Source organism: Schistocerca gregaria, chromosome 10 (assembly GCF_023897955.1).
Source record: "Schistocerca gregaria isolate iqSchGreg1 chromosome 10, iqSchGreg1.2, whole genome shotgun sequence".
In the NCBI taxonomy this organism is placed as follows: Eukaryota; Metazoa; Arthropoda; class Insecta; order Orthoptera; family Acrididae; genus Schistocerca; species Schistocerca gregaria.
The window spans coordinates 124,251,541-124,278,237 of record NC_064929.1 but is presented as its reverse complement, the minus strand read 5'-3'; the positions used below and the strand labels follow the sequence as shown (position 1 = coordinate 124,278,237).

Sequence of the window (26,697 nt, the reverse complement as noted above, 5' to 3'; positions counted from 1 at the left end):
TTGTCGGGAAGGCGAGCCAAAGGTTGCGTTTCATTGGCAGGACACTTAGAAGATGCAACAAGTCCACTAAAGAGACAGCTTACACTACACTCGTTCGTCCTCTGTTAGAATATTGCTGCGCGATGTGGGATCCTTACCAGGTGGGATTGGCGGAGGACATCGAAAGGGTGCAAAAAAGGGCAGCTCGTTTTGTATTATCACGTTATAGGGGAGAGAGTGTGGCAGATATGGTACACGAGTTGGGATGGAAGTCATTACAGCATAGACGTTTTTCGTCGCGGCGAGACCTTTTTACGAAATTTCAGTCACCAACTTTCTCTTCCGAATGCGAAAATATTTTGTTGAGCCCAACCTACATAGGTAGGAATGATCATCAAAATAAAATAAGAGAAATCAGAGCTCGAACCGAAAGGTTTAGGTGCTCGTTTTTCCCGCTCGCTGTTCGGGAGTGGAATAGTAGAGAGATAGTATGATTGTGGTTCGATGAACCCTCTGCCAAGCACTTAAATGTGAACTGCAGAGTAGTCATGTAGATGTAAATGTAGATGTCTAGCCATGCGGTCTAATGCGCTGCTTCCCAAGTGGGAAGCAGATTAGTGTCGAGGTCCGGTGCGCTGGCAAGCCTGTGGATGGTTTTTAGGCGGTTTTCCACCTGCCTCGGCGAATGCGGGCTGGTTCCCATTGTTCCCCCTGTTACACTGTGTTGGCGAGTGCTGCACAACACTGTCTCCACACCATGATAACTCTACCACATAGAATTTTGGGGTAACACTCGTCTGGTATGAGATGTTTCCAGGGGGAAGGGGGGTCCACTTGGGGCCAAACTGCACAATAACTCTGGATTCGGTGTGGGGCGGCGGTGGGGTGGGTGGACTGCTGAGGCCTCTTGTGGGGTTGTGAACCACTGAGGGCTACAGCGAGAGGATGCCTTTCCGTCGTTTCTCGGTCCCCAGTATAATACACACGATACACAATGGTTAAATCTCACTGGCTAAGAGGGTCAATAAAGGGGGATGAAACTTCCTGGCAGATTAAAACTGTGTGCCCGACCGAGACTCGAACTCGGGACATTAGCCACACGCGGGCAAGTGCTCTACCAAATGAGCTACCGAAGCACGACCCACGTCCGGTCCTCACAGCTTTACTTCTGCCATTATCTCGTCTCATTCTAATAAAGGGGGATGTTCAAATTGGGTCAAATTGGTTCAAATGGCTCTGGGCACTATGGGACTTAAGATCTGAGGTCATGAGTCCCTTAAGGACATCACACACATCCATGCCCGTGGTATGATTCGAACCTGCGACCGTAGTGGTCACGCAGTTCGAGACTGAAGCACCTAGAAGCGGCCGGCCAAGGAGGATGTGCAGGGCAGATTAAACTCAACTGCTTCAGGATCTGACGTACATTACAGTGATGGAAAAAATTCCAACACCAATAAGGAATTGTGCGAGATAAAGAAAAGTCGCTTATTCAAATTTCGCGCTAGTAAGAGGTTGCTAATCAGCTTTGTTGAAATAAGCGCTGCAACGGTCGTGAGCGTTAATTACCTTTGAGAATTGGTGAGTTGATGTTACTCAAGAATGCCTTGAAGACGACGAAGACGCCATTGTCATCAGCTCACTGAATTTGTATGAGGTAATGTAGTAGAGCTGGGACGAGCTGGACATTATTTGTGAGGCAGTCCATAAAGAACTTGCAGGAATGTAGCCACTGTACATGACTGCTTAGAGCAGTGAGCACGAAAATGCACTGTCGCAAGGATACCGGGCTCTGCATGCCCACATGGCACTACCGACAGGGAAGACCATAGTGTTCAACGTATGGCTCTGGTGTACCGTACTGCATCAGCAGCAGCAATCTGAGCAGCAGGTGGCACCATAGTGACACAACGAACTGCTACAAATGTGTTACTTCAAGGATAGCACCGATCCAGACGCCCCATGGCGTGCAATCCACTGACCCCAAACCACCGCCGTTTGCGACTTCAGTGGTGTCAAGCGAGAGCTCATTGGAGGGCAGACAGGAAGTCTGTTGTGTTTTCTCATGAAAGCTGGTTCTGAGTCTGTCTCAATCCCAGTTATGGCTGTGTGACGGTTTAGAGGAGGCCAATTGAAGGCCTGCAACCAATATGGCATCCTAAATAGTGTGGAATTACATCTGGAAATGGTTCAAATGGCTCTGAGCGGTTCCAGACTGAAGTGCCTACAACCGCTCCACCGGCAGTTATATCTGGAGTTATGGTCTGCGATGTGATTTGGTATGACAGCAGGCGTACTCTCGTGGTCACCCCTTGCACTCTGGTTGCAAATTTGTACATCAGTCCGATGACTCAACCTGTTGTGCTGCCTTTCATGAACAGCATTCCAAGGGGTGTTTTCCAACAGAATAACGCTCACCCACATACCACTGTTACAAGTCAACAAGCTCTACAGGGTATCGACAGTTGCCTTGGGCTGCTCGATAACCAGATCTTTCTCCAATCAAGCACACGTGGGACATCATCGGACCACATCTCCAACGACACTCACAACCAGCATTAACCATCTCTGTATTGACCGAGCAAGTGCAACACGCATGAAACTCGATCCCATAAACTGACCCCCGGCACCTGTACATCACAATGCCTGCACATTTTCATGTGGCATTCAACATTCTGGTGGTTACACCGGTTATTAATGTACCAGTATTTCATATTTTCAATGGCTTATTTTGCACTAAATTTAACCTCTGATCTTGCAATGTCAATCACTTATATATCTTACCTAGACAACTGTATTCCAGAAATGTCATTACTGTCTATTAATTATATCTTGTTGTTCGGATTTTCCCTCAATCAGTCTATATGAGAAAGTTACTAACTGTTGTTTTAAGAATAAGCGAAACAACACAAGGATGTGGAGTGGCCATTGTGGTTGGGTTGGGTCGTTTGAGTTCAAATGGTTGAAATGGCTCTGAGCACTATGGGACTTAACATCTATGGTCATCAGTCCCCTAGAACTACTTAAACCTAACTAACATAAGGACAGCACACAACACCCAGCCATCACAAGGCAGAGAAAATCCCTGACCCCGCCGGGAATCGAACCCGGGAACCCGGGCGTGGGAAGCGAGAACGCCACCGCAAGACCACGAAATGTGGTCGTTTGGAGGGGAAGAGACCAAACAGTGAGGTCATCGGTCTCATCAGATTAGGGAAGGATGTCAGCCGTGCCCTTTCAAAGGAACCATCCCAGAAGTTGCCTGGAGCAACTTAGGGAAATCACAGAAAACGCAAATCAGGATGGTCAGAGGTCATTGTGAGCTGGTGAAACTTTCTAATAATTACCAAAGGCCGTTGATGTATGTGGAATGAATTGTTGACCAGTCTGGTGATGAGCCCAACCTCAGTGACTACATTCAGTTGTACGCTGCGTCGCCTCAGAGAACGGTAACTTGCAGCAGGACAATGCACTGCTAGAGGCGTCCAGGTGGACAGAGAGCTGCGAGAGGGTGAGGTACGCCACTCACCTAAAGCAGACCCTGATGGACAGCCTGGCAGGCCGGCCCTCCAGGTGTCGGAGCCCCGACGAGTCCTCGCCCTCGACTGCCGCCCAGATGTCCAGCAGCGGCGTCCTGGAAGCTGGTGCGTATGTGGAGTAGCTCACGCGACCCTGGAACAGGCGTTTCCTCAGCAGCCACGGTAACTCCAGGGCACTCCCAGAACAATGCTGGCTTACGTTCTACTGTATGGCGCAGAGGGGTGGGAAAATTTGAAGGCGCAGTAGGAGAAATGAAGGAAAAGTGTCAAACTATGTAGGAGTGTTGGACATTTCTTGGGATCTGGAGCATCCTGCTTTTTTTCTGACTTATAGAATACTCATGTGTCTGAGTGTGATATTTTGCCAAACAGACTTGTTGCCACCTTTATTAGGTGCATGATGATTATTGCTCTGCACAGGTCTGCGTCCTAGACACCAGTTGGTGATAACAGGTGTTCAAAAAGACTCTCCTCAGTGCTGTATGATTGTTAGCCGCGCGTGCCGTATGCCGCACCACTTTAAATGGTTCAAATGGCTCTGAGCACCTTGGGACTTAACTTCTGAGGTCATCAGTCCCCTAGAACTTAAAGCTAGTTAAACCTAACCAACCTAAGGACATCACACACATCCATTCCCAAGGCAGGATTCGAACCTGCGGCCATAGTGGTCGCGCTGTTCCAGACTGTAGCGCCTAGAACCGTTCGGCCACCCCGGCCGGCATGCCGCAGTGAATATACCGAAATGAAACTCAGTGAAATAAAAGTTATTAATTTATTCAATATTCATTTTTGGTTACCAATTTTCACATTAAATGTTGAAAGTGTCCTCCCTGTAGTTCAATACACAATTCAATTCGTCTAATCATATTTCCAAACACAAGCTGTAATATTTCTTCTATAAAAGAAGCAGTGAAATTGGATATTGCATTTTTCAATTCATCGATGGATTTCGGACGGCTTTTATAGACAGTTGCTTTCGCTGCACCCCAGTAGAAAAAGTCAGGTGGTGTTAGGTCAGGCGATCGTGGAGGCCAAAGTCGCTGTGAAATTATGCGATCATCAAAAACGTCAGCAAGCAGTGACACTGAAACGCGACCTGTATTTTCGGTTGCACCGTCTTTCTGAAAATAACCGTTCAGTATTTCACTTAACACAAGTTCTCCTATGAATGAGTACAGAGTATCACTGCAGTATCATGCGGATTTTGTTGCCCTTCATGGCAAACCATCCTGTGCTTACATTTCAGCAATGTAATGCCTGTCCACACAAGGAGAAAGCTTCTGATCCTTATTTTCTTGCTTGCCAAACTCTTCCATGGTCAGCAAGGTCGCCATATCTGTGGCTCTGAGCACTATGGGACTTAACATCTGAGGTCATCAGTCCTCTAGAAGTAATATCTACTTACACCTAACTAACCAAAGGACATCACACACATCCAGGCCCGAGGCAGGATTCGAACCTGCGACTGTAGCAGCAGTCAGATCTCTCTCCAGTTGAGAACTTTTGGAAAATTACGGGCAGGGTCTTGAAGCAGCTCGGGATTTTGATGTTCTAACGCACGAACTGGACAGAGTCTAGCATGATCCCCCGATAGAGGACATCCAGCAACTCTTTACACGAACGTCAAGCTGAATAACAGTTTGTGTAAGGACCAGAGGCGGACGGACACATTATTGTCTTGCTCAATGTGCAAAGGTCGTTGTCTTGAATAAATCATCCAATTTTAATGAAATTGTAAGCGTTTGTTTGCCTGAACATGAACATCGCATCCTCCCATTTTGGTCCCATTCAGATAATTCCTTGGTAGGTCGTCTATTTCTCTTGGAGAGTGTTTGTAACTATCTCTGGAGCACGGTTGTAAGGTGCACATTGCTAAGAATGGAGTGTGGTTCGGAAGCAATGGTGTTGTTGCTCGCCCGGTTGGCCATGCGGTCTAATGCATGGCTTTCTGGGCGGGAAGGATCGCCTGGTCCTCGGCACAAATCCGCCCGGCGGATTTGTGTCGAGGTCCGGTGAACCGACCAGTCTGTGGATGGCTTTTAGGCGGTTTTCCATCTGCCTCGGTGAATGCAGGCTGGTTCCCCTTATTCTCCCTTAGCTACGCTGTCGGCGATTGCTGCGCAAACAAGTTCTCCACATACGTGTACACCACCATTACTCTACCATGCAAACGCAGGGGTTACACTCGTCTGGGGTGTGACGTTTCCTGGGGGTGGTCCACTGGGGGGGGCGAACTGCACAATAACCCTAAAAGAGTGGTTCGGTGTGGGGCAGTGGAGGGGTGAAGTGGACTGAGACAGTCGTGGTGGGGTTGTGGACCACTGCGGCTGTGGCGAGGATGGAGCCTCTCCGTCGGTTCTAGGTCCCCAGTTAACATACAATACAATGGTGTCGTTACCTGCACAGTGGCACAGCCGGCACCAGTGGCATAGACGAACACCTTGGTGGGCAGGCTGGGCAGTGGCAGCGCCCTGGCTGGCTGGGTGCCCGGCCTCAGCTCCAGGGTGTCAGTCAGCTCCATGCCGGACGTTGCCAGCGAGACGGTCAGCGCGCGCTCCCGGTCCTGGGCCACCGATGACAGCTGCCACAGCGCGCGCACGCACAGGTACACCAGCTGCCGAGAGAGGAGGGATGCCCAATGTACCAATGTAGTCATGTTCCAAACAGGTGCTGTAGAAGCTACTGTGTGGAGAAGAGGGCTGATACGGTGTCCAAGGGGCTGGATAGAAACTAGAGCATACAGACGCCACAGTAGGTGCACATACAGGTACAAGAGCTGTAGAGAGAGGGCACAATGTAATCATAGTCTGGGCAGTCACTGTAGGTGCTATTGTCTGGAGGAGAAGGAAGGGCTCATGTAAGGGTGTGGAAGATGAATAGGGTAGATAAATACATCTGCCATTGTAGGTAGAGAGTGCAGTGTAGTCATGGTCTGGCCAGGTGCTGTCTGGAGGTGAAGGGAGTGCTGATGTGATGTGTGAATTCCTAAGGGACCAAACTGCTGAGGTCATCGGTCCCTGGACTTACATACTACTTAAACTAGCTTGTGCTAAGAACAACACACGGCCAAGGGAGGACTCGAACCTCCGCAGGAAGTACTGTGCATGGGCGGATGCGAGCACTGAAGTCCATGAACATGGATACATGGGGTACTAGCATTGCTGCCACAGTGAACTCACATATGGGGACACCACATGTGGAGTGAGAGCCCAATGTAGTCATTGTGTGGGCAGGCACTGTAGGAGCTGTTGTCTGGAGGAGAAGGAAGGTCTCATGCAAGGGCATGGAAGATGAATGTTGTTGTTATCGTCTTCAGTCCTGAAACTGGTTTGATGCAGCTCTCCATGCTACTCTATCATGTGCAAGCTTCTTCATCTCCCAGTACCTACTGCAGCCTACATCCTTCTGAACCTGCTTAGTGTATTCTCCCTCTACGTTGCTCTCCAATACTAAATTGGTGATCCCTCGATGTCTCAGAACGTGTCCTACCAACCGATCCCTTCTTTTAGTCAAGTTGTGCCACAAGCTCCTCTTCTCCCCAATTCTATTCAATACCTCCTCATTAGTTATGTGCTCTATCCATGTAATCTTCAACATTCTTCTGTAGCACCACATTTCGAAATCTTCTATTCTCTTCTTGTCTAAACTATTTATTCTCCACGTTTCACTTCCATACATGGCTACACTTCATACAAAAACTTTCAGAAACGAGTTCCTGACATTTATATCTATACTCGATGTTAAATTTTTCTTCTTCAAAAGCGCTTTCCTTGCCATTGCCAGTCTACATTTTATATCCTCTCTACTTCGACCATCATCAGTTATTTTGCTCCCAAAATAGTAAAACTCCTTTACTACTTTAAGTGTCTCATTTCGTAATCTAATTCCCTCACCATCACCCGACTTAATTCGACTACATTCCATTAACCTCGTTTTGCTTTTGTTGATGTTAATCTTATACCCTCCTATCAAGACACTGTCCATTCCGTTCAACTGCTCTTCCCAGCCCTTTGCTGTCTCTGACAGAATTACAATGTCGTCTGCGAACCTCAAGGTTTTTATTTCTTCTCCATGGATTTTAATACTTACTCCGAACTTCCCTTTTGTTTCGTTTATCGCTTGCTCAATATACAGATTTAATAACATCAGGGATAGACTACAACCCTGTCTCACTCTCTTCCCAACCACTGCTTCCCTTTCATACCCCTCGACTCTTATAACTGCCATCTGCTTTCTGTACAAATTGTAAATAGCCTTTCGCTCCCTGTATTTTACCTCTGCCACCTTCAGAATTTGAAAGAGAGTATTCAAATCAACATTGTCAAAAGCTTTCTCCAACTCTACAAATGCTAGAAAAGTAGGTTTGGCTTTCCTTAATCTTTCTTCTAAGATAAGTAGAAGGGTTGCTATAGGTACACTTTTCTTCAGAAATTAGAGAGATTCTTCGATGAATTGTGCACAACATACAAACCATACTTAAAGGTGTATGAAACTATAGAAATTTCGAAATCTGTTAAAAATTATGGTAAAAATTGAGGTAATTAACTATAAAATTTGTGTTTTTCCTAAACATGAAGTTTAAAATATAAAGTTGATTCGTTTTTTCAAAATTAAATAAATTCTAGTATTTCATACACCTGTGAGTATGGTATGTATGATGTGCAAAATTCATTGAAGAATCTCTCTAACTTCTGAAGAAAAGTGTACCCATAGCAACAAATGCAGCCATTAGTAAATGAAAAAAATGATGATATTTCACACGTAAAAAATTATATTGTTATGTTTTCGAACTTCCGCACCAATGAGTGTGAATCCTGAATCCTTCATGTTCATGCTGACAAAGTTTTATGAAGTTATTTGTAAAAGTATAGACAGTGTAGTAGTAGTAGTAGTAGTAGTTTTATTCATCCGTAGATCTCTTTTTACAAGGATATAGGACATGTCAAAGTATTTACAAGCTTAGATCAATTTGCAATAAGCTAATTCGTATACACATATATTTACAGACTTCTAGTTAGTGACAATCATTAGATTGTACTCCTGGTATACAATAATTTATTTACAAATAACTCATTAAATAATGTAATGCCACACTATTCACTCATATTTCACTATCAGTCACTGCACACACTATACACACATTGTTTCATAACACTTCACTCACTACACACACACACACACACACACACACACACACACACACACACACACAGGTGATCCTTGGGCCATTTTCTGTACTGCAAGTTCCCATTTGCTATCCTGAAAAACTGAGTCAGCATCCCTTCATAATGAGTGAGATGTTGAGCTCAGAAAGAGGAAGAGGTGTTAGTATTGTGCTATGCATAGCTTGAGGGGAGAGTGTCTCTAGAAAGGAAAAAAGAAGAAAAATAATAAAGTGAAGGTGTTATGTGGAATATTGGATGTTTTATAATCATCATTATTATTATTATTTGTTTGTATAACATTTTTTTATCAAACCCCTACTCTGCTTTATCTAAGTAATCCTTCAATGTATAAAATGTATTGCATAACAGGTACTTTTTAGCTGCCTTCTTAAATAAGTGGAAATTAAAATGTTCTGTGATGCCTCTCCCTCTCCAAGTCGGTCCGTTTGACTTCCTACCCCCCCCCCCCCCTTAATGTACTGATTTCTGCATTACCATAGAGGGCGCAATGTAATCGTGGTAGAGACGGTAGCTACTGTGCAGTGCTGGCGGAAGGGGTGATGTGAAGACATCCAAGTGGATGGACAGATGTTCCAAGAGGGCTGCAAACAAGTGAGTGAAGTGCCTCTTCTTCAAAATACGAGGTCTGTTCAAAAAATTCCTGAAATTAGTGCACAAAATTTTTCTATGCTGACGTTTAATTATTGTGCATTGTCTCCTTCGAAATACTCTTTCCCGCAATTGATACGCGGCTCCCAACGCCGTTTCCACTTCCGGAAGCAGTCTTGGTACGCCTCTTGCTGCTCTACATGAAGCGCAGTCTGCGAATTTTCTTTTATCTCGTCTACCATTGCAAATCTTCGTCCTTTCAAGAGGATTTTCAACTTTGGAAATAAAAAAAGAAAAACTCCGGAGGGGCCAGGTCTGGAGAGGACGTAGAATAAGGCAGCAGAGTGATTTCGACTTTTGTTCAATAGTTGCACAGCTACAGGAATGAATGTGCGTGTGCGTTATCGTGACGTAACAGCCATGAATTTTCTCGCCACTTCTCAAGCCGTTTCCTTCTCAAATTTCCCCACACGCTTCGCAACACGTCTCGACAGTACCATCGATTAACAGTTTGTCCCTGTGACACGAGTACATGACGAACCAATACTTCAAAGAAAACTATCAGCATGGCTTTGAGACTTTACCTGACCTGACGAGCTTGTTTTGGTCTTGGGGAACCTTTCCCGACCCACTGTGAAGACTGAACCTTGATCTCAATATCGTAACCGTAGATCAAGGTATCATCACCAGTTATCCCCACCAGTTATGATTATCTTAAGGAACATCTCGTTCTCAGTTGCGTGATCCGTAAGCTCTTCACAGATTGCGAGGTGAACGTCTTTCTCGTTTTGAGTGAAGAGCCGTAGGACCAACTTGGCGGCAACAGGATGTATTCCAAGATGCTGTGTCAGACTTCACCACATGATCCATTTGAAATGTTACATTCTTTTGCAGTCTCTCGGACAGTCAGTCTTCCACAGGCCGCACAATTTCGTTGACGTTTCTGAGATGAGCGTCGTCGGTAGACGTCGAAGGGAGACCTGGACGAGGGTCACCTTTAATCTCGGTCCGGCCATTTTTAAACCGTATGAACCATTCGTATAAGCATTCATCACCGTAGGCTTCTTGCATCGTTTGGTGTGTCTCTGTAAAGGTTTCCTAGAGTTCGACGAAATATTTGTCCGCCTCCGGTAGCTGAGTGGTCAGCGCGACAGAATGTCAATCCTAAGGGCCCGGGTTCGATTCCCGGCTGGGTCGGAGTTTTCTCCGCCCAGGGACTGGGTGTTGTAATGACCCAATAATCATCATTTCATCCCCATCGACGCGCAAGTAGCCGAAGTGGCGACAAATCGAAAGACTTCCACCCGGCGAACGGTCTACCCGACGGGAGGCCCCTTGTCACACGGCATTTTAATTTTTACGCAAAATTTTAAGCTGCCATCTCGAAATTCGCAAACTGTGCCACACAACACTCTAATCAGTACATCAGTGAACAATAACATACAACAATGAAACGCAGGGGTGTGCGGGGTTGCCACTCACATTTCGCTCCAACACACCATTTGCACCAAACTACGAATGTTCCAGAATTTTTTGGACAGACCTCGTATTTACTGCTTTTGCACCACACATATGAAGTTACTATAGTAATACTGAAATAATATGTGTGTGTGTGTGTGTGTGTGTGTGTGTGTGTGTGTGTGTGTGTGTGTGTGTGTGTGAAATCTTATGGGACTTAACTATGGTTCAAAGGGCTCTGAGCACTATGGGACTTAACATCTATCGTCATCAGTCCCCTAGAACTTAGAACTACTTAAACCTAACTAACCTAAGGACAACACACAACACTCAGCCATCATGAGACAGAGAAAATCCCTGAACCGCCGGGAATCGAACCCGGGGACCCAGTCCCCTAGAACTTATAACTACTTAAACCTAACTAACCTAAGGACAGCACACATCACCCACTCATCACGAGGCAGAGAAAATCCCTGACCCCACCGGGAATCGAGCCCGGGAACCCGGGCGTGGGAAGCGAGATGGGACTTAACTGCTAAGGTCATCGGTCCCTAAGCTTACAAACTACTTAACCTAAAGTATCCTAAGGACAACACACACACCCATGCCCGACGGAGGACTCGAACCTTCCCCGGGATCAGCCTCACAATCCCTGACTGCAGCGCCTTAGACCGCTTGGCTAATGCCGCGCGGCTAAAGATAATGCTGATGCATGGTGAAACAACGTTCTGGTGGGCGGTTTGCGGGTGTAAATCACCTCGGGGTGTGACCGTGCGGTGCATGTGACTTCTAGTCGTCGCACGTTGGCGCTAGTAGCAGTCCACATACGCAGAGGTGTGTTGGTGCATGTCAGAGTACGGTGCAGAGAGTATGTCTGAAGACGTTTTCAGACGTGCAAATGGTGACTATGTGTTGAAAATGGCTCAAAAACACACATTGATGACGCTGTGAGGGGTAGAATACTAGGGCGACTGGAGGTTGGTCAAACATAGCAGGTCTTAGCACGGTTCCTCTGTGTGCCACAAAGTGTGATCTCAAGATTATGGCAACGGTTCCAGCAGACAGGAAACGTGTCCAGGCGCTACAGTACGGGACGTACAAAGTGTACGACACCACTAGAAGACCGATATCTCACCATCAGTGCCTGCAGATGGCTACACTGCTGCGGGTAGCCTTGCTCGGAACCTTACCACGGCCACTCGAACAGTTGTCTCCAGACACACAGTCTACAGACGACTGAACAGACACAGTTTATTCGCCCGGAGACCTCCAAGGTGCATCCCACTGAGCCCTGGTCACAGGAGAGCCCGTAAAGCCTGGTGTCAAGAGCACAGTACATGGTAATTGGAACAGTGGTCCCAGTATATGTTCATGGACAAATCCAGGTATAGTGTGAACAGTGATTCTCGCCCGGGTTTTGATCTGGCGTGAACCAGGAACCAGATACCAACCCCTTATGGTGTGGTGTGGGATTACTGTTGGTGCACCTACACCCCAGCATGTCTTTGACAGAGGAACTGTAACAGGTCAGGTGTATCGTGACGTCATTTTGCACCAGTATGTCCGCATTTTCAGGGGTGCAGTGGGTCGCACCTTCCTCCTGATGGAGGAGTACCTTGAAACAGAAGATATCAGGCGAATGGAGTGGCCTGCCTGTTCTCCAGACCTAAACCCCATCGAGCACGTCTGGGATGCTCTCGGTCGACGTATCGCTGCACGTCTTCAAACCCCTACGACACTTCAGGAGCTCCGACAGGCACTGGAGCAAGAATGGGAGGCTATACCCCAGCAGCTGCTGGACCACCTGATCCAGAGTATGCCAACCCGTTGTGCGGCCTGTGTACGTGTGCACGGTGATCATATGCCATCTTGTCAGGGCACCTGTTGAGGAAACAGTGGCGTTTTGTAACACACGTGTTTCGGGACGGTTTTCTCAACTTATCCCCAATACCGTGGACTCACAGATCTGTGTCGTGTGTGTTCCCTATGTGCCCATGCTATTAGCGCCAGTTTTGTGTAGTGCCACGTTGTGTGGCACCACATTCTGCAATTATCCTTAATTTATGAGCATGAGTGTACATTGTTCATTATTTCACGGCGGATTATCGTATGGTTCAAGACTTTACAGCTGTTGGCGTACCTCTCTGTGGGTGTCCAGCAGGTAGGAGCGGTAGAAGAGGTACTTAGCGACGGGCTCGGCGGAGCGCAGGTCACCCATCATGGAGTACGTCATCAGGGCGTACAGGGAAGCCTTGTACTCCGCTGCCGTGGCTGAAACCGAAACCAAACCATCATCAGCAGCCAAGTCATAAATTTCTGTCAGTCAGTACCTTCAGTGCAAAACCAAGCCTATTTAAATTCATGAAGAGCTCAGCCGTGTTACTTCTGTCTTTGTCTCCGGGATGAGGCTTTCAGGAAGATACACGATGCTTTTGTGACGCTGCAAGAACTATGGAAAACATGTACCGTTCTATTTCAATGTATTTTATCACCTGAAGGTGATGTGAATTTTCTCTGCCTCGTGATGACTGGGTGTTGTGTGATGTCCTTAGGTTAGTTAGGTTTAAGTAGTTCTAAGTTCTAGGGGACTGATGACCATAGATGTTAAGTCCCATAGTGCTCAGAGCCATTTGAACCATTTTTTGATGTTAATTTAGATCTAAGAAGAAACGGATGCAAGAGATACAGCAGCGTTATTTGACATTAAAGGGCGAAAGAAACTGGTATAGGCATACATGTTCAAATAATTGCCCATAAAAAATGTTCAAATGTGTGTGAAATCTTATGGAACTTAACAGCTAAGGTCATCATCCCCTACACACTACTTAACCTAAATTATCGTAAGGACGAACACACACACACACACACATGCCCGAGGGAGGATTCGAACCTCCGCCGGGACCAGCCACATGGACGTGTAGACTGACAGAATACGCCGCTGCGTTCGGCAACGCCTACGGAAGTCAACAAGTGCCTGGCGCAGTTCTTAGATCAGTTACTGCTGCTACAATGGCAGGTCATCAAGATTTAAGTGAGTTTGAACGTGGTGCTATAGTCGGCGCAAGTGGGATGGGACACTGCATCTCTGAGGCAGTGATCATTTTCAGGTACGACCATTTCACGAGTGTACAGTGAATATCAGGAATCCGATAAAGCACCAAATCTCCAACATCGCTGCGGCCGGAGAAAGAACCCCCAAGAATGGGACAAACAGCGGCCGAAGAGAGTCGTTCAGCGTGACAGAAGTGCAACTTGAACCGTGGCTGGCTCATGTTATGCTTTGAACAAAACTTTGTTTGCTATTCTGTGTTTAGTCTCCAGTGGTTATCGCGATTATGCTCTTATCCTCTCTCTCTGCGAGTGGCAGCAGCGGTGTGTATCGATATTCGCACCTCGTACTATCTTCGGCCTGGCGCTTATAATTTCCGGCTGTGCGGTGTGCGACGAGTTGGTCGGTTGGCGTGGAGCAGCGAGGAAATCTCCACGGCGCGTAGTTTGGCCAGGGCCGCTGGAGGCGTCTATGCACGGTGCGAGTGTGGGGTGCTGTTCCCATTGCTACGAGGTCCGTGGCTCACCGATCCTGGACACGAAAGTTGTGTTTTAACCTAACCTACCAGCAAGTCACGACTGTTCACATTGTGTCGTTTGGATTTCGTTGTCGGCTGTTGGGATATTCCCGCGAGCAGCAACGTGTGTTTTCAAGTTGGGAAAATTTAACTGTACTTGGTTATTTTGAATTGAAGTGCACCAGCGGAATCTTCTGCCTCGTGGCCGTTAATGTTCCGGTTACCTGCCCTGGCCGTTGACGTAAATTCAGGTAGTGTATTTTCCTCATCGTGTTGTCGCTGTCCAGCCTGGCGTGTAGTTCGGCAGCTCAATCTATAATTTGTTGTGGCCGCCAATACTGTCTACGTTGTTCCATTGAACTCCCTGTTGTGTGCACGTCGGATGGAGTGGAAGTTATCTCGTCGGTGGGTCCGTTGACTGTCTGACGGTTGGGTTGTCCCTCAATCGAGAATGGTAGGGCCGACTGCCTGTCTCACGTAAGGGAGCGTTAGTGTTTGAATTCTAGGCTGACCCTCGGAAACGTCTGAGCGGTTTTGGGTGTACTGGCTTTCCTTATTTGTTCTTTTTGTCTGTATTTGTATGGCTTCTTGCCAATTTTTAAATTAAGGTTGTTTTGCTCTTAAGGTGTCAGATTGTTTGGGCCTTCAGCCTAATTAAAGAACGGTTTTAAGATGAGGCCTTTTGCCTTTTAGCCGGCCGGTGTGGCCATGTGGTTCTAGGCGCTACACTCTGGAACCGCGTGACCGCTACGGTCGCAGGTTAGAATCCTGCCTCAGGCATGGATGTGTGTGATGTCCTTAGGTTAGTTAGGTTTAAGTAGTTCTAAGTTCTTGGGGACTGATGACTACGGACGTTAAGTTCCATAGTGCTCAGAGCCATTTGAATTATTGCCTTTTAAAAATTTATTTTTGGTCTGAGTCTTAAGTGATGGGCGTTTAGCCGATGTTTTTTAATTAAAGTGGTCTGGCCTTAAGGAATGATATTATATGACACAATCAAGTGGTAATTAAGTTCCAAAAATTAATGCTGTGTTTTTTTTAAATTTTCTTGGCTCTTGCAATATTTGGATATTTGGGCAAGTAAATAAAGTTGTATGTTCGATTGTAACTGACAGCCGCTTATTTTGGCCCTTTTCCACAATTTAAACTACCTGTCCTGTCCTGCAGGTTTAGCAGGGCGTCTCACAACTCTTCCGCAAATTGCTGCAGATTTCAATGCTGGGCCATTAACAGCTGTCAGAGTGAGAACTATTCGACGACACATCATCCATAGAGTCGAAGGCCTACTCGTGTATCCTTGATGACCGCATGACACGAACCTTTACGCCTCGCCTGGGCTCATCAACACCGACATTGGACTGATTATGATGGACACATGTTGCCAGCTCGGACGAGTCTCGTTTCAGATCGTGTCGAGCGGATGGGCGTGTGTGGATATGGAGACAACCTCATGAATCCATGGACCCTGCTTGTCAGCAGGTGACTGTTCAAGCTGGTGGAGGCTGTGGTGTCAACGCCAGACACCGCACTTACTAGGTGGTAGCCTTTAAATCGGCCGCTGTCCGTTAGTATACGTCGGTCCCGCGTGTCGCCACTATCAGTGATTGCAGACCGAGCGCCGCCACACGGCAGGTCTAGTCTAGAGAGACTCCCTAGCACTCGCCCCAGTTGTACAGCCGACTTTGCTAGCGATGGTTCACTGTCTACATACGCTCTCATTTGCAAAGACGACAGTTTAGCATAGCCTTCAGCTACGTCATTTGCTACGACCTAGCAAGGCGCCATATTCAGTTACTATGTATCCTGAACAGATAATATTGTGAATCATGTACCGTCAAGAGCGACGTTCATCATTAATGGATTAAAGTTAAGTATCAAACTAGCTACGTCCGCTTTCTGAATTCTAATTCCTTGTCATGATACAGACCTCACGTCAGTATAGTTCTTCCAGCCTGCGTGAGCTAAAACGTGTGCATTTCGGCCTCCTCTAGTAACACGGTGTTGGCTCTTCATCCAACACAACAGAGGCTCTGTGAAGGTGTGGGGCGTGTGCAGTTGGAGTGATGTGGACCCCTGATACGTCTAGACATGGCTCTGGCAGGTGACACGTAGGTAAGCATCCTGTCTGATTGTCTGCGTCCATTCATGTCCATTGTGCATTCCGCCGGACTTTAGCAATTCCAGCAGGACAATGCCACACCCGACATGTCCCGAATCGCTACAGAGTGGCTGCAGGAACGCTCTTCTGAGTTAAACGCTTTCGCTGGCCCCCAAACTCCCCAGAAGTGAGCATTATTGAGCATATCTGGGGTGCTTTGTAATGTGCTGTTGAGAAGGGATCGCCACCCGTTCATGCTCTTACGGATTTATGGACAGCCGTGCATAGTTCATGGTGTCAATTCTCTCCAGCACTACTTCAGACATTAATCGAGTCCATGCCACATCAATTCTGCGTGCTCACGGGAGCCCTAACAATATTAGGCAGAGGTACCAGTTTCTCTCACTCTTCAGTGTATATATTGCTGATTTATATTGGTCGCTGTTAGAAGCTTCTCATACAGTAATTATGAAAGTGAATGCTTGACTGTCTAAACGGATAAACGACAATGCTTTTTACCCTGTAAAGTGGTGGTTGAGCCGTCGTTTTAACATTAACATTGGAGCATATTTACTTGATGGCAGCGTAGGGGGGTGGAAGTACTTGGGATATAAAAGTAACTAATTAAATTTCAGTTTAACTTTTAGTAACACCTTTTTGTACCATAGACATTAGTACAGATCATTTTTGTCTGCAGTATTAATATACTGGATTGTGTCAGATAATGTTGTTAGTAAACTCTTTGCAGTGACAGAAGTCATCAGATACTTCCTAATATCGTGTCAGACCTGCTTTTGTCCGGCGTAGTCCATCAACTTGATGTGGCATGGACTCAGCGATTCGTTGGAATATCACTACAGAAACGCTGACCCACAGCTGTCCATAATTACGAAAGTGTTGCTGCTGCACGAATTTTATGCACCAATTGACCTCTCTATTATGTCTCATAAATGGGATTCACGTCGGGGCGACGTGGATGGCAAAACTATTCGCTATAATTGTCCAGAATGTTCTTCAAACCAATCGTGAGCAACAGTGGCCTGCAGACATGGCTCATTGTCATCCAAGAAAATTCCGTCGTGGTTTGGGAACATGACGTCCATGAATGGTTGCAAATGTTCTCCAAGTAGCTGAACATACCCACTGCCAGTGAATGAGAGTTTCAGTCCTACCAGCGCACCAGTTCATTCCACGTAAACACAGCCCACATCGTTATCGAGCCACCACCAGCTTGCACAGTGTCTTGTTGACAACTTGGGTCCACGGCTTCGGGGGATCTGGTCACACTGGAACCCTTCCGTCAGCTCTTAAGAAATGAAATCGGGACTCATCAGATCAGGCCACAGCTTTCCAATCTTTTAGGGTACAACAGCTGTGGCCACGAGCCTGGGAGAGGCGCTGCAGGCGATGTCGTGCTGTTAACAAGGTAACTCGCGTCCGTCGTCTGCTGTCATAGCCCATTAACGCCCGATTTCGCCGCACTGTCCTAACGAATACGTTCGTCGTACGTCTCACACTAATTTCTGAAGTTATTTCACGCAGTGGCCCTTGTATGTTAGCACTGACAACTCTACGCAAGCGCTGGTGCTCTCGGTCGTTAAGTGGAGGCTATCGCCCACTGTGTTGCCCGTGGTCAGAGGTAAGCCCTGAAATTTCAGATTTTAGCACATTATTAACACTGTGGATTTCGCAATATTGAATTCCCTAATGATTTCAGAAATACGTCTCATGCATCTCTCTGCAACTACCAATCCACATTCAAAGTCTGTTAATTCCTGTCGAGCATCCATTATCACGTCGGAAATCTTTTCACATGAATCCTCTGTGTAAAAATGAGAACTTCGCCAATGCACACCACAGTTTTTAATAGATTCGTAAAATTATAGTTTCACACACCTGTAAGTATGGTTTGTATGCTGTGCAGAATTCATCGAAGAATGTCTCTTACTTATGAAGAAAAGTGTACCTAAAGCAACAAAGGCAGCCAATAGTAAGTGAAAAAAATGCTTAAATTTTCCATATGAAAATCATTTTATTTCGTTTTTCTATCTTCCACTATGAGTGTGAGTCTTGAATCCTTCCTGGTCATGCTGACAAAGTTTTATGAATTTATTTGTAAAAGCATAGACAATGGAAATTAAAATATCCTGTGCTGCCTCTCCTGCTTCAAGTCAGCCCATTTGACATCCAGCTCCCCTTAGTGGATTAGCAGTCATGTGCCCTGCTATGTGTGCCACCTACCACTGGGTGCTCATAAAAAATGGTTGAAATGGCTCTAAGCACTATGGGACTTAAGATCTTAGGTCATCAGTCCCCTAGAATGTGAACTGCTTAAACCTAACTAACCTGAGGACATCACACGCAGCCATGCCCGAGGCAGGATTCGAACCTGTGACTGTAGCAGCAGCACAGTTCTGGACTGATGCGTCTAGAACCGATCAGCCACTGCAGCTGGCTGCTGGATCATAGAAAGGCTCTTTTATCTCTACAAATTTGAAGTGGCGACCCTGCCAGGATCTCTCAAGCTTTCCTAGTGACTACAATGTAGTCAATACTCACTGGCTAGCCGGCGGTCCCTTGGCAGTGTTCTGGCGTCCGACAGGTGGTAGGGCCAGCCGAAGTCGCCCTCCTCATTGGCGGAGACGTTTCTGAGCCTGGCGACAGCGGCGGCGGCCACCTCGCTGCGGGATGCAACCAGAGCCAGCGCCAGAGAGGCGGCAGACAGTGGAGGTGGCACCGAGGATCGGTCCAGCAGCAGCGACCGCTCCAGGAAGTAGCGCGCTCGAAGGCAGCATTCCTCGTCACCCTGCATACACAGACGGGCATACGAGTGAGACCGATATGATGCTAACTACATCTACATCTATATCTATATTCTGTAAACTGTTTTTGGTACGTGACAGAGTCCACTTCATGTACCACTGCTGCTCCGCTTTCTCCAGTCCAGAAAGATACCTGGGAACAATGAATGTTGGTAAGTAGCACAAGCTCGGATCTCTCTAATTTTATCTCACAATATATATGTCTGCCTGCTTAGCTGAGTGGTAACCTGTTTGCTTACCATGCAGCGGGGCTGGGTTCGATTCCCAGCTGGTTTGCAGATTTTCTATGCTCATGGACTGGGTGCTGAGCTGTCATCATCATCATCATCATCATCATCATCATCATCATCATCATCACCACCGACACACAAGTCGCCCAATGTGGCATCACCTGCAATAAGACTTGTAACTTGGCAGCCAAACTCCCCCAGATGGGGCCTTGCAGCCGTCAATGCCATATGATGATTTCATTTGATTTTTTCCATGATACAGAAGCTGAATCATAATGAACAGCAGAGAATGTCACAGAAGAAAGTATACAATAACAGACACAAAAATGCTCCAGTAAACAAATATCCACATATATTTGAAATATTATTACTAAATTGTGGTTATAAATCATCACTGACTTTAGCAGAACATATTGTCATCGTTATTATGAGAGTACATTAAACGCAAAGTTTTCGATTGCATCCTCCATCAATATCGAAGAGCCAAAGAAACTGGTACACCTGTCTAGTATTGTGTAGCACCCCCATGAAGACACAGAAGTACCACGACATGTTGTGGTATAAACTCGACTAATGTCTGAAATAGTGCTGCAAAGACCATGAATCCTGCACGGCTGTCTATAAATCCGTAACAGTACAAAGGCGTGGAGATCTATTCTGAACGGCACGTTGCAAGGCATCCAAGAAATGCTCAATAATGTTCGTGTCTGGGGCGTCTGGTGTCCAGCGAAAGAGTTTAAATTCAGAAGAGTGATCATGGAGCCTCTCTGTAGCAATTCTGGACGTGTAGGGTGTCACATTGTCCTGCTGGAATTGCCCACGTTCGTGGGCATGCACAATGGATGTGAATGAATGCAGGTCATCAGACAGGATGCTTATTTATGTGTCACCTGTCAGACTCGCATCTAGACGTTTCAGAGGTCCCATATCACTCCAACTGCACACACTCCACACCATTACAGTCCACCAGCTTGAACAGTCCCTTACTGACATGGAAGGTCTGTGGATTCATGGAGTCTCCATACCCGTACACGTCCATCTGCTCAGTACAATTTGAAAAGAGACTCGTTCGACCAGGCAACATGTTTCCACTCGTCAACACTCCAGTGTCGGTGTTGACGGGCCCAGGCGAGGTGGAAAGCTTTGTCATGCAGTCATCAAAGGCCACACAAGTGGGACTTCAGCTCTGAAAGCCCATATCGATGATGTTTCGTAGAATAGATCGCAAACTGACACTTTTTGATAACCCAGCACTGAAAACTGCAGCAATTTGTGGAAGGGTTGCACTTCCGTCACGTTGAACGATTCTCTTCAGTCGTTGTTGGTCCCGTTCGCGCAGGATCTTTTTCCGGGTGCAGCGATGGTGGAGAGTTGATGTTTTACCAGAATCGTGATATTCACGGTCCACTTCGTGAAATTCTGGTACTTCGTCCCTGCCTCGGAGATGTGACCCACTGGTCGTGCGCCGACTATAACACCACCTTGACACTCCCTTTAATCTTGGTAACCTGCCATTGTAGCAGCAGTAACGAGTCTAACATCTGTGCCAGATACTTGTTGTCTCAAATAGGCGTAGCCGACCGTATCGTCCCCTCCAAAATAATCTCTCTCAGACATAATGCACTTGTGCCAGCGCTATTCCCAATCTCGGAAGCATTTCTGGAACACTTTCCGTTATGTTGTTCAGTTTTTCAGCAACTGTCTCATCAGTGGTGTCAATATGACGATTTTTCATAGTCCTCTTCAGCCGCAGCAATTGGAAGAAGTTGCAGGGTCCATGTCTGACGAATAGGGTGGCTGAGGCAACATAACGGTTTCGTTTTTTGTCCAACAATGGTATGAGCAGTAATATTATCGTGATGCAATTTCCACGAGAGCTTTTGCCACAACTATCGTCGTTTTCTTCGGACTGCTTCACGCAAATGGCACATAACTTCCAGGTAGAATTCCTTACTGACAGGGGGAGCATAAGGCAGCAACTCATGATGTACTATCCCTCTATCCCACTGTAATCGAAGAAATAGTGAGGAGAAGCTTCACATGTGATCGATTTTTTTTGTATTGTCTCTTCAGTCAGTTTCCGTGGGCACTATTGGGCCTTGATTTGACGTCATACCCATACACCCAATTTCATCATCTGTTATAACATTCTTTAGAAGTGATGGGTCGTTGCTGACTTCTTGAGCGATATTTACGCTCCGCTGTTTTTGGTCGGAGTTCAACAGTTGCGTAACAAACTTTGCTGATACACGTTTCATGCCAAAAACATCCGAAAAATTACACACATCAAAAACGTTTTGCATCACTCCTGTTCCCAGAACTCCTGACGATAGATGTTGACTGTGGGTATTGTATCACAGACACAGCCCCATTGACTGTTCAGAGATGTCATTAAATCCGCCCAAAGATGTCAACAACCATGCATGAGCAGCGCCTATTAGACGGAGGGGTTTCGGCAACCGATCAGTCATTCCACCAGGAAGGAGGTACACGCCTCGTGATGTCTGTAGTTCAGCCATGCCTAGACGGTCAATACCGCTGTTCGACCGCGTCCGCATTGCTACTTTGTGCCAGGAAGAGCTCTCTACAAGGGAGATGTCCAGGCGTCTTTGAATGAACCAAAGCGATGTTGTTCAGATATGGAGGAGATACAGAGAGACAGGAACTGTCGATGACATGCCTCGCTCAGGCCGCCCAAGGGCTACTACTGCAGTGGATGACCGACATCTCCGGATTATGGCTCGGAGGAACACTAACAGCAACGCCAGCATGTTGGATAATGCTTTTCGTGCAGCCACAGGACGTCGTATTACCACTCAAACTTTGTATAACAGGCTACATGATTCACAACTTCACTCCCGACGTCCATGGCGAGGTCCATCTTTCCAACGACGACACCATGCAGCGCGATACAGATGGGCCCCAACAACAAGCCCAATGGACCGCTCAGAATTAGCATCACGTTTTCTTCACTGATGAGTCTCGCATATGCCTTAAACCAGACAATGGTCGGAGACGTGTTTGGAGGCAACCTGGTCATGCTGAAAGCCTTAGTCACACTGTACAGCGAGTTCAGCAAGGTGGAGTTTGCCTGCTGTTTTGGTGTGGCATTACGTGGGGCCGACGTACGACACTGGTGGTCACGGATGGTGCCGTAATGGCTGTACGATACGTGAATGCCATCCTCCAACCAATAGTGCAAGCATATTGGCAGCATATTGACGAGGCATTCGTCTTGATGGAGACAATTCGCGCCACCGTCGTGCACATCTTGTGAATGACTTCCTTCAGAATAACGACATCAAATGGTTCAAATGGCTCTGAGCACTACGGGACTTAATTGCTGAGGTCATCAGCCCGCTAGAACTTAGAACTACTTAAACCTAACCAACCTAAGGACATCACATACTTCCATGCCCGAGGCACGATTCGAACCTGCGACCGTAGCTGTCTCGCGGTTCCAGACTGAAGCGCCTAGAACCGCTCGGCCACACCGGCCGGCATAATGACATCGCTCGACTAGAGTAGCCAACATGTTCTCCAGACATGAACCCTATCGAACATGCCTGGGGTAGATAGAAAAGAGCTGTTTATGGACGACGTGACCCACCAACCACTCTGAGGGATATACGCCGAATCGCCGTTGAGGACTTGGAGATTCTGGACCAACAGTGTATTGGCGAACTTTTGGATAGTATGCCACGAAGAATACAGGCATGCATCAATGCAAGAGGACGTGCTACTGGGTATTAGAGGTACTGGTGTGTACAGGAATCTGGACCAACTCGGTGTATGGTGGTACATCATGTAAAGTGTGGTTTTCACGAGCAATAAAAAGGGCGGAAATAAAGTTTTTGTTGAACTCTATTCCAATTTTCTCTACAGGTTCCGGAACTCTCGGAACCGAGGTGGTACAAAACTTTATTTGATGTGTATACTTGGCATGAGCCCGAGTATGTGCTGACATTATAATCAATCTCTCTGATGGTGATTCGGCGGTTTTCTTGAAAGATTATCTTTGCTTCTGCCAGACACGTCTCATTAATTGATACATTAGAGCGCCCGTGTCCTCAACGTCTTCTCAGCCTTTTCTCAAACGTTTATATCACTCGTAAACTCTTGTCTGACTCACAACAGATTCGACAAAAGGTGTATTCAACATTTGGAATGCGGTGCTGAGCTTTATTCCATTCTTCCAAGAAATATTCAATGCAAAATTCTTTGATTCATCGTTTTCGAAAGTAAAAATTCGCCGAATGCTATAAAGCATATACACTCTTCGAAATTGAAATAAGAACACCGTGAATTCATTGTCCCAGGAAGGGGAAACTTTACTGACACATTCCTGGGGTCAGATACATCACATGATCACACTGACAGAACCACAGGCACATAGACACAGGCAACAGAGCATGCACAATGTCGGCACTAGTACAGTGTATATCCACCTTTCGCAGCAATGCAGGCTGCTATTCTCCCATGGAGACGATTGTAGAGATGCTGGATGTAGTCCTGTGGAACGGCTTGCCATGCCATTTCCATCTGGCGCCTCAGTTGGACCAGCGTTCGTGCTGGATGTGCAGACCGCGTGGGACGACGCTTCATCCAGTCCCACACATGCTCAATGGGGGACAGATCCGGAGATCTTGCTGGCCTGGGTAGTTGACGTACACCTTCTAGAGCACGTTGGGTGGCACGGGATACATGCGGACGTGCATTATCCTGTTGGAACAGCAAGTTCCCTTGCCGGTCTAGGAATGGTAGAACGATGGGTTCGATGACGGTTTGGATGTACCGTGCACTATTCAGTGTCCCCTCGACGATCACCAGAGGTGTACGGCCAGTGTAGGAGATCGCTCCCCACACCATGGTGCCGGGTGTTGGCCCTGTGTGCGTCTGTCGTATGCAGTCCTGATTGTGGCGCTCACCTGCACGGCGCCAAACACGCATACGACCATCATTGGCACCAAGGCAGAAGCGACTCTGACTGCTGAAGACGACACGTCTCCATTCGTCCCTCCATTCACGCCTGTCGCGATAGCACTGGAGGCGGGCTGCACGATGTTGGGGCGTGAGCGGAAGGCGGCCTAACGGTGTGCGGGACCGTAGCCCAGCTTCATGGAGACGGTTGCGAATGGTCCTCGCCGATAGCCCAGGAGCAACAGTGTCCCTAATTTGCTGGGAAGTGGCGGTGTGGTCCCCTACGGCACTGCGTAGGATCCTACGGTCTTGGCGTGCATCCGTGCGTTGCTGCGGTCCGGTCCCAGGTCGACGGGCACGTGCAGTTTCCGCCGATCACTGACGACAACATCGATGTACTGTGGAGACCTCACGCCCCACGTGTTGAGCAATTCGGCGGTACGTCCACCCGGCCTCCCGCATGCCCACTATACGCCCTCGCTCAAAGTCCGTCAACTGCACATACGGTTCACGTCCACGCTGTCGCGGCATGCTACCAGTGTTAAAGACTGCGATGGAGCTCCGTATGCCACGGAAAACTGGCTGACACTGACGGCGGCGGTGCACAAATGCTGCGCAGCTAGCGCCATTCGACGGCCAACACCGCGGTTCCTGGTGTTTCCGCTGTGTCGTGCGTGTGATCATTGCTTGTACAGCCCTCTCGCAGTGTCCGGAGCAAGTATGGTGGGTCTGACACACCGGTATCAATGTGTTCTTTTTTCCATTTCCAAGAGTGTATAAGCTAGTCGACTGTTAACAATAAATTAAATATTCAAGACCGCTGAAAATGGAAACATAAAACAGGACTATGTGTACCAATACGATAAAAAATATGGAAAATCTGATGTATAAAGACAGCGAAATTAAAAATAATTCCAGTTGCTTTTTGATCGCATCTCGTGAGTACTACATTCCTTACTCTTGGTTCTAATACAGGCTGCATCATAAAGAGTTTTGCATGGTTCCCGGCAGGTAGCAGAACTAGTAAAAATGGTGTCGCGACAACGGAAAGCGTTTTGTGTTCTACGTTTTGCGTTGTGCGGGTCAGTAATAACTGTTCAGCGTGACCGTCGTAGTAGGTGTGGTGTGGATCCTCCTACAGCACAGAGCATTAGACGATGGCACGAACAATTCCGAGTAGCAGATAGTTTGTGTAAAGGCAAATGGCCGGGCCGTGCCCGCGAGTCTGACACCACAGACTTCGAACGCTTCCGCCACAGTTTCACAAGGAGTCCGCAGAAATCCGTTCGCCGTGCAGCTCGACAGCTCAACATGCCCCCGATGTCCGTCTGGTGTGTGCTACGCCGACGTTTAAACACGAAACTAGACGAAATTCGGCTACTGGAAGCACTTCGTGAAGGTGACAAACAACAACGTTCTTGGTAAGACCGAGGAGGACAGATTTCTTCAAAGCTTGGTGTTTAGCGACGAGCCAACATTCCACTTAAATGGGAATGTAAACCGTCATAATGTGAAAATATACGGAAGAACCACATGAAGTTGTATAGCGTGAGAGGGACTTTCCAGAAATTAATGTGTTTTGCTTTTTTTTACAGGAAAATGTGTACGGTATATTTCTCTTTGCAGAGTACTCTGTTACAGGAAGCACAAATCTCGATACACTTTTTCCACAGTTGGAAACTGATTCGAACGACTTCATTTACCAGGAGGATGGGGCACCACAATACCGGCATTTGGAAGTGCGGGAATTCTAAAAAAAAAAAAAAAAGCAAAGCGTGACTGAACGATAGATGGGTCACCCTGGAGCAAATGATTCAACCTTATTGGCCTCCAGGGTAACTGGATCTGACTCTATGTGATTATTACTTGTGGGGGGTGTTTACAAAAGACTCTGTTTATGTGCCTCCGTTACCAACAACAATGAATGTAGTGAGACATCGCGTAACAGCAACTGTGGAAGCTGTAATTCAAAACATGCTCGCTGTAGTGTGGGAACGATTTCAATGCCGCATTGACATATGGCGCGCGCCGCAAGGGGGCGGGGGCTCATATTGAGCATCTACGAAAATGTATGGAAGAATAAGTTTTACGTTTGCCGTTCATAGCTGTAAGACGATCGTTCAATAAGTAAGCCCCACATTCTTTTTAAGAAAGCCATTAATATACATGGACAAACGTCCTCGTTGGTGCTTCACATTTGATGTTTGTTCTGTGCGCCGGCGGATGGCAGAGCCGTAATACAGCGTCAAGATGGCGTCTACATACGACTAATCTTACAAGCAGCGGGCTGTGATTGAATTCTTGTGTGCAG

General features: G+C 47.0%; 1 protein-coding gene across 1 annotated transcript in view; it reads right to left on the bottom strand.

Annotated features, from left to right (window-relative positions):
- LOC126293207 (C3 and PZP-like alpha-2-macroglobulin domain-containing protein 8) overlaps nt 1–26,697 on the bottom strand; it is a 732,149-nt gene that overhangs the window by 40,508 nt on the left and 664,944 nt on the right. Inside the window, exons 20-23 of the mRNA XM_049986331.1 lie at nt 18,974–19,220; nt 12,891–13,021; nt 5,917–6,132; nt 3,509–3,651 (exon numbers count right to left, since the gene is read on the bottom strand). Of these exons, the coding sequence (XP_049842288.1) occupies nt 3,509–3,651; nt 5,917–6,132; nt 12,891–13,021; nt 18,974–19,220 (737 nt within the window). The remainder of the gene's footprint in view (nt 1–3,508; nt 3,652–5,916; nt 6,133–12,890; nt 13,022–18,973; nt 19,221–26,697) is intronic.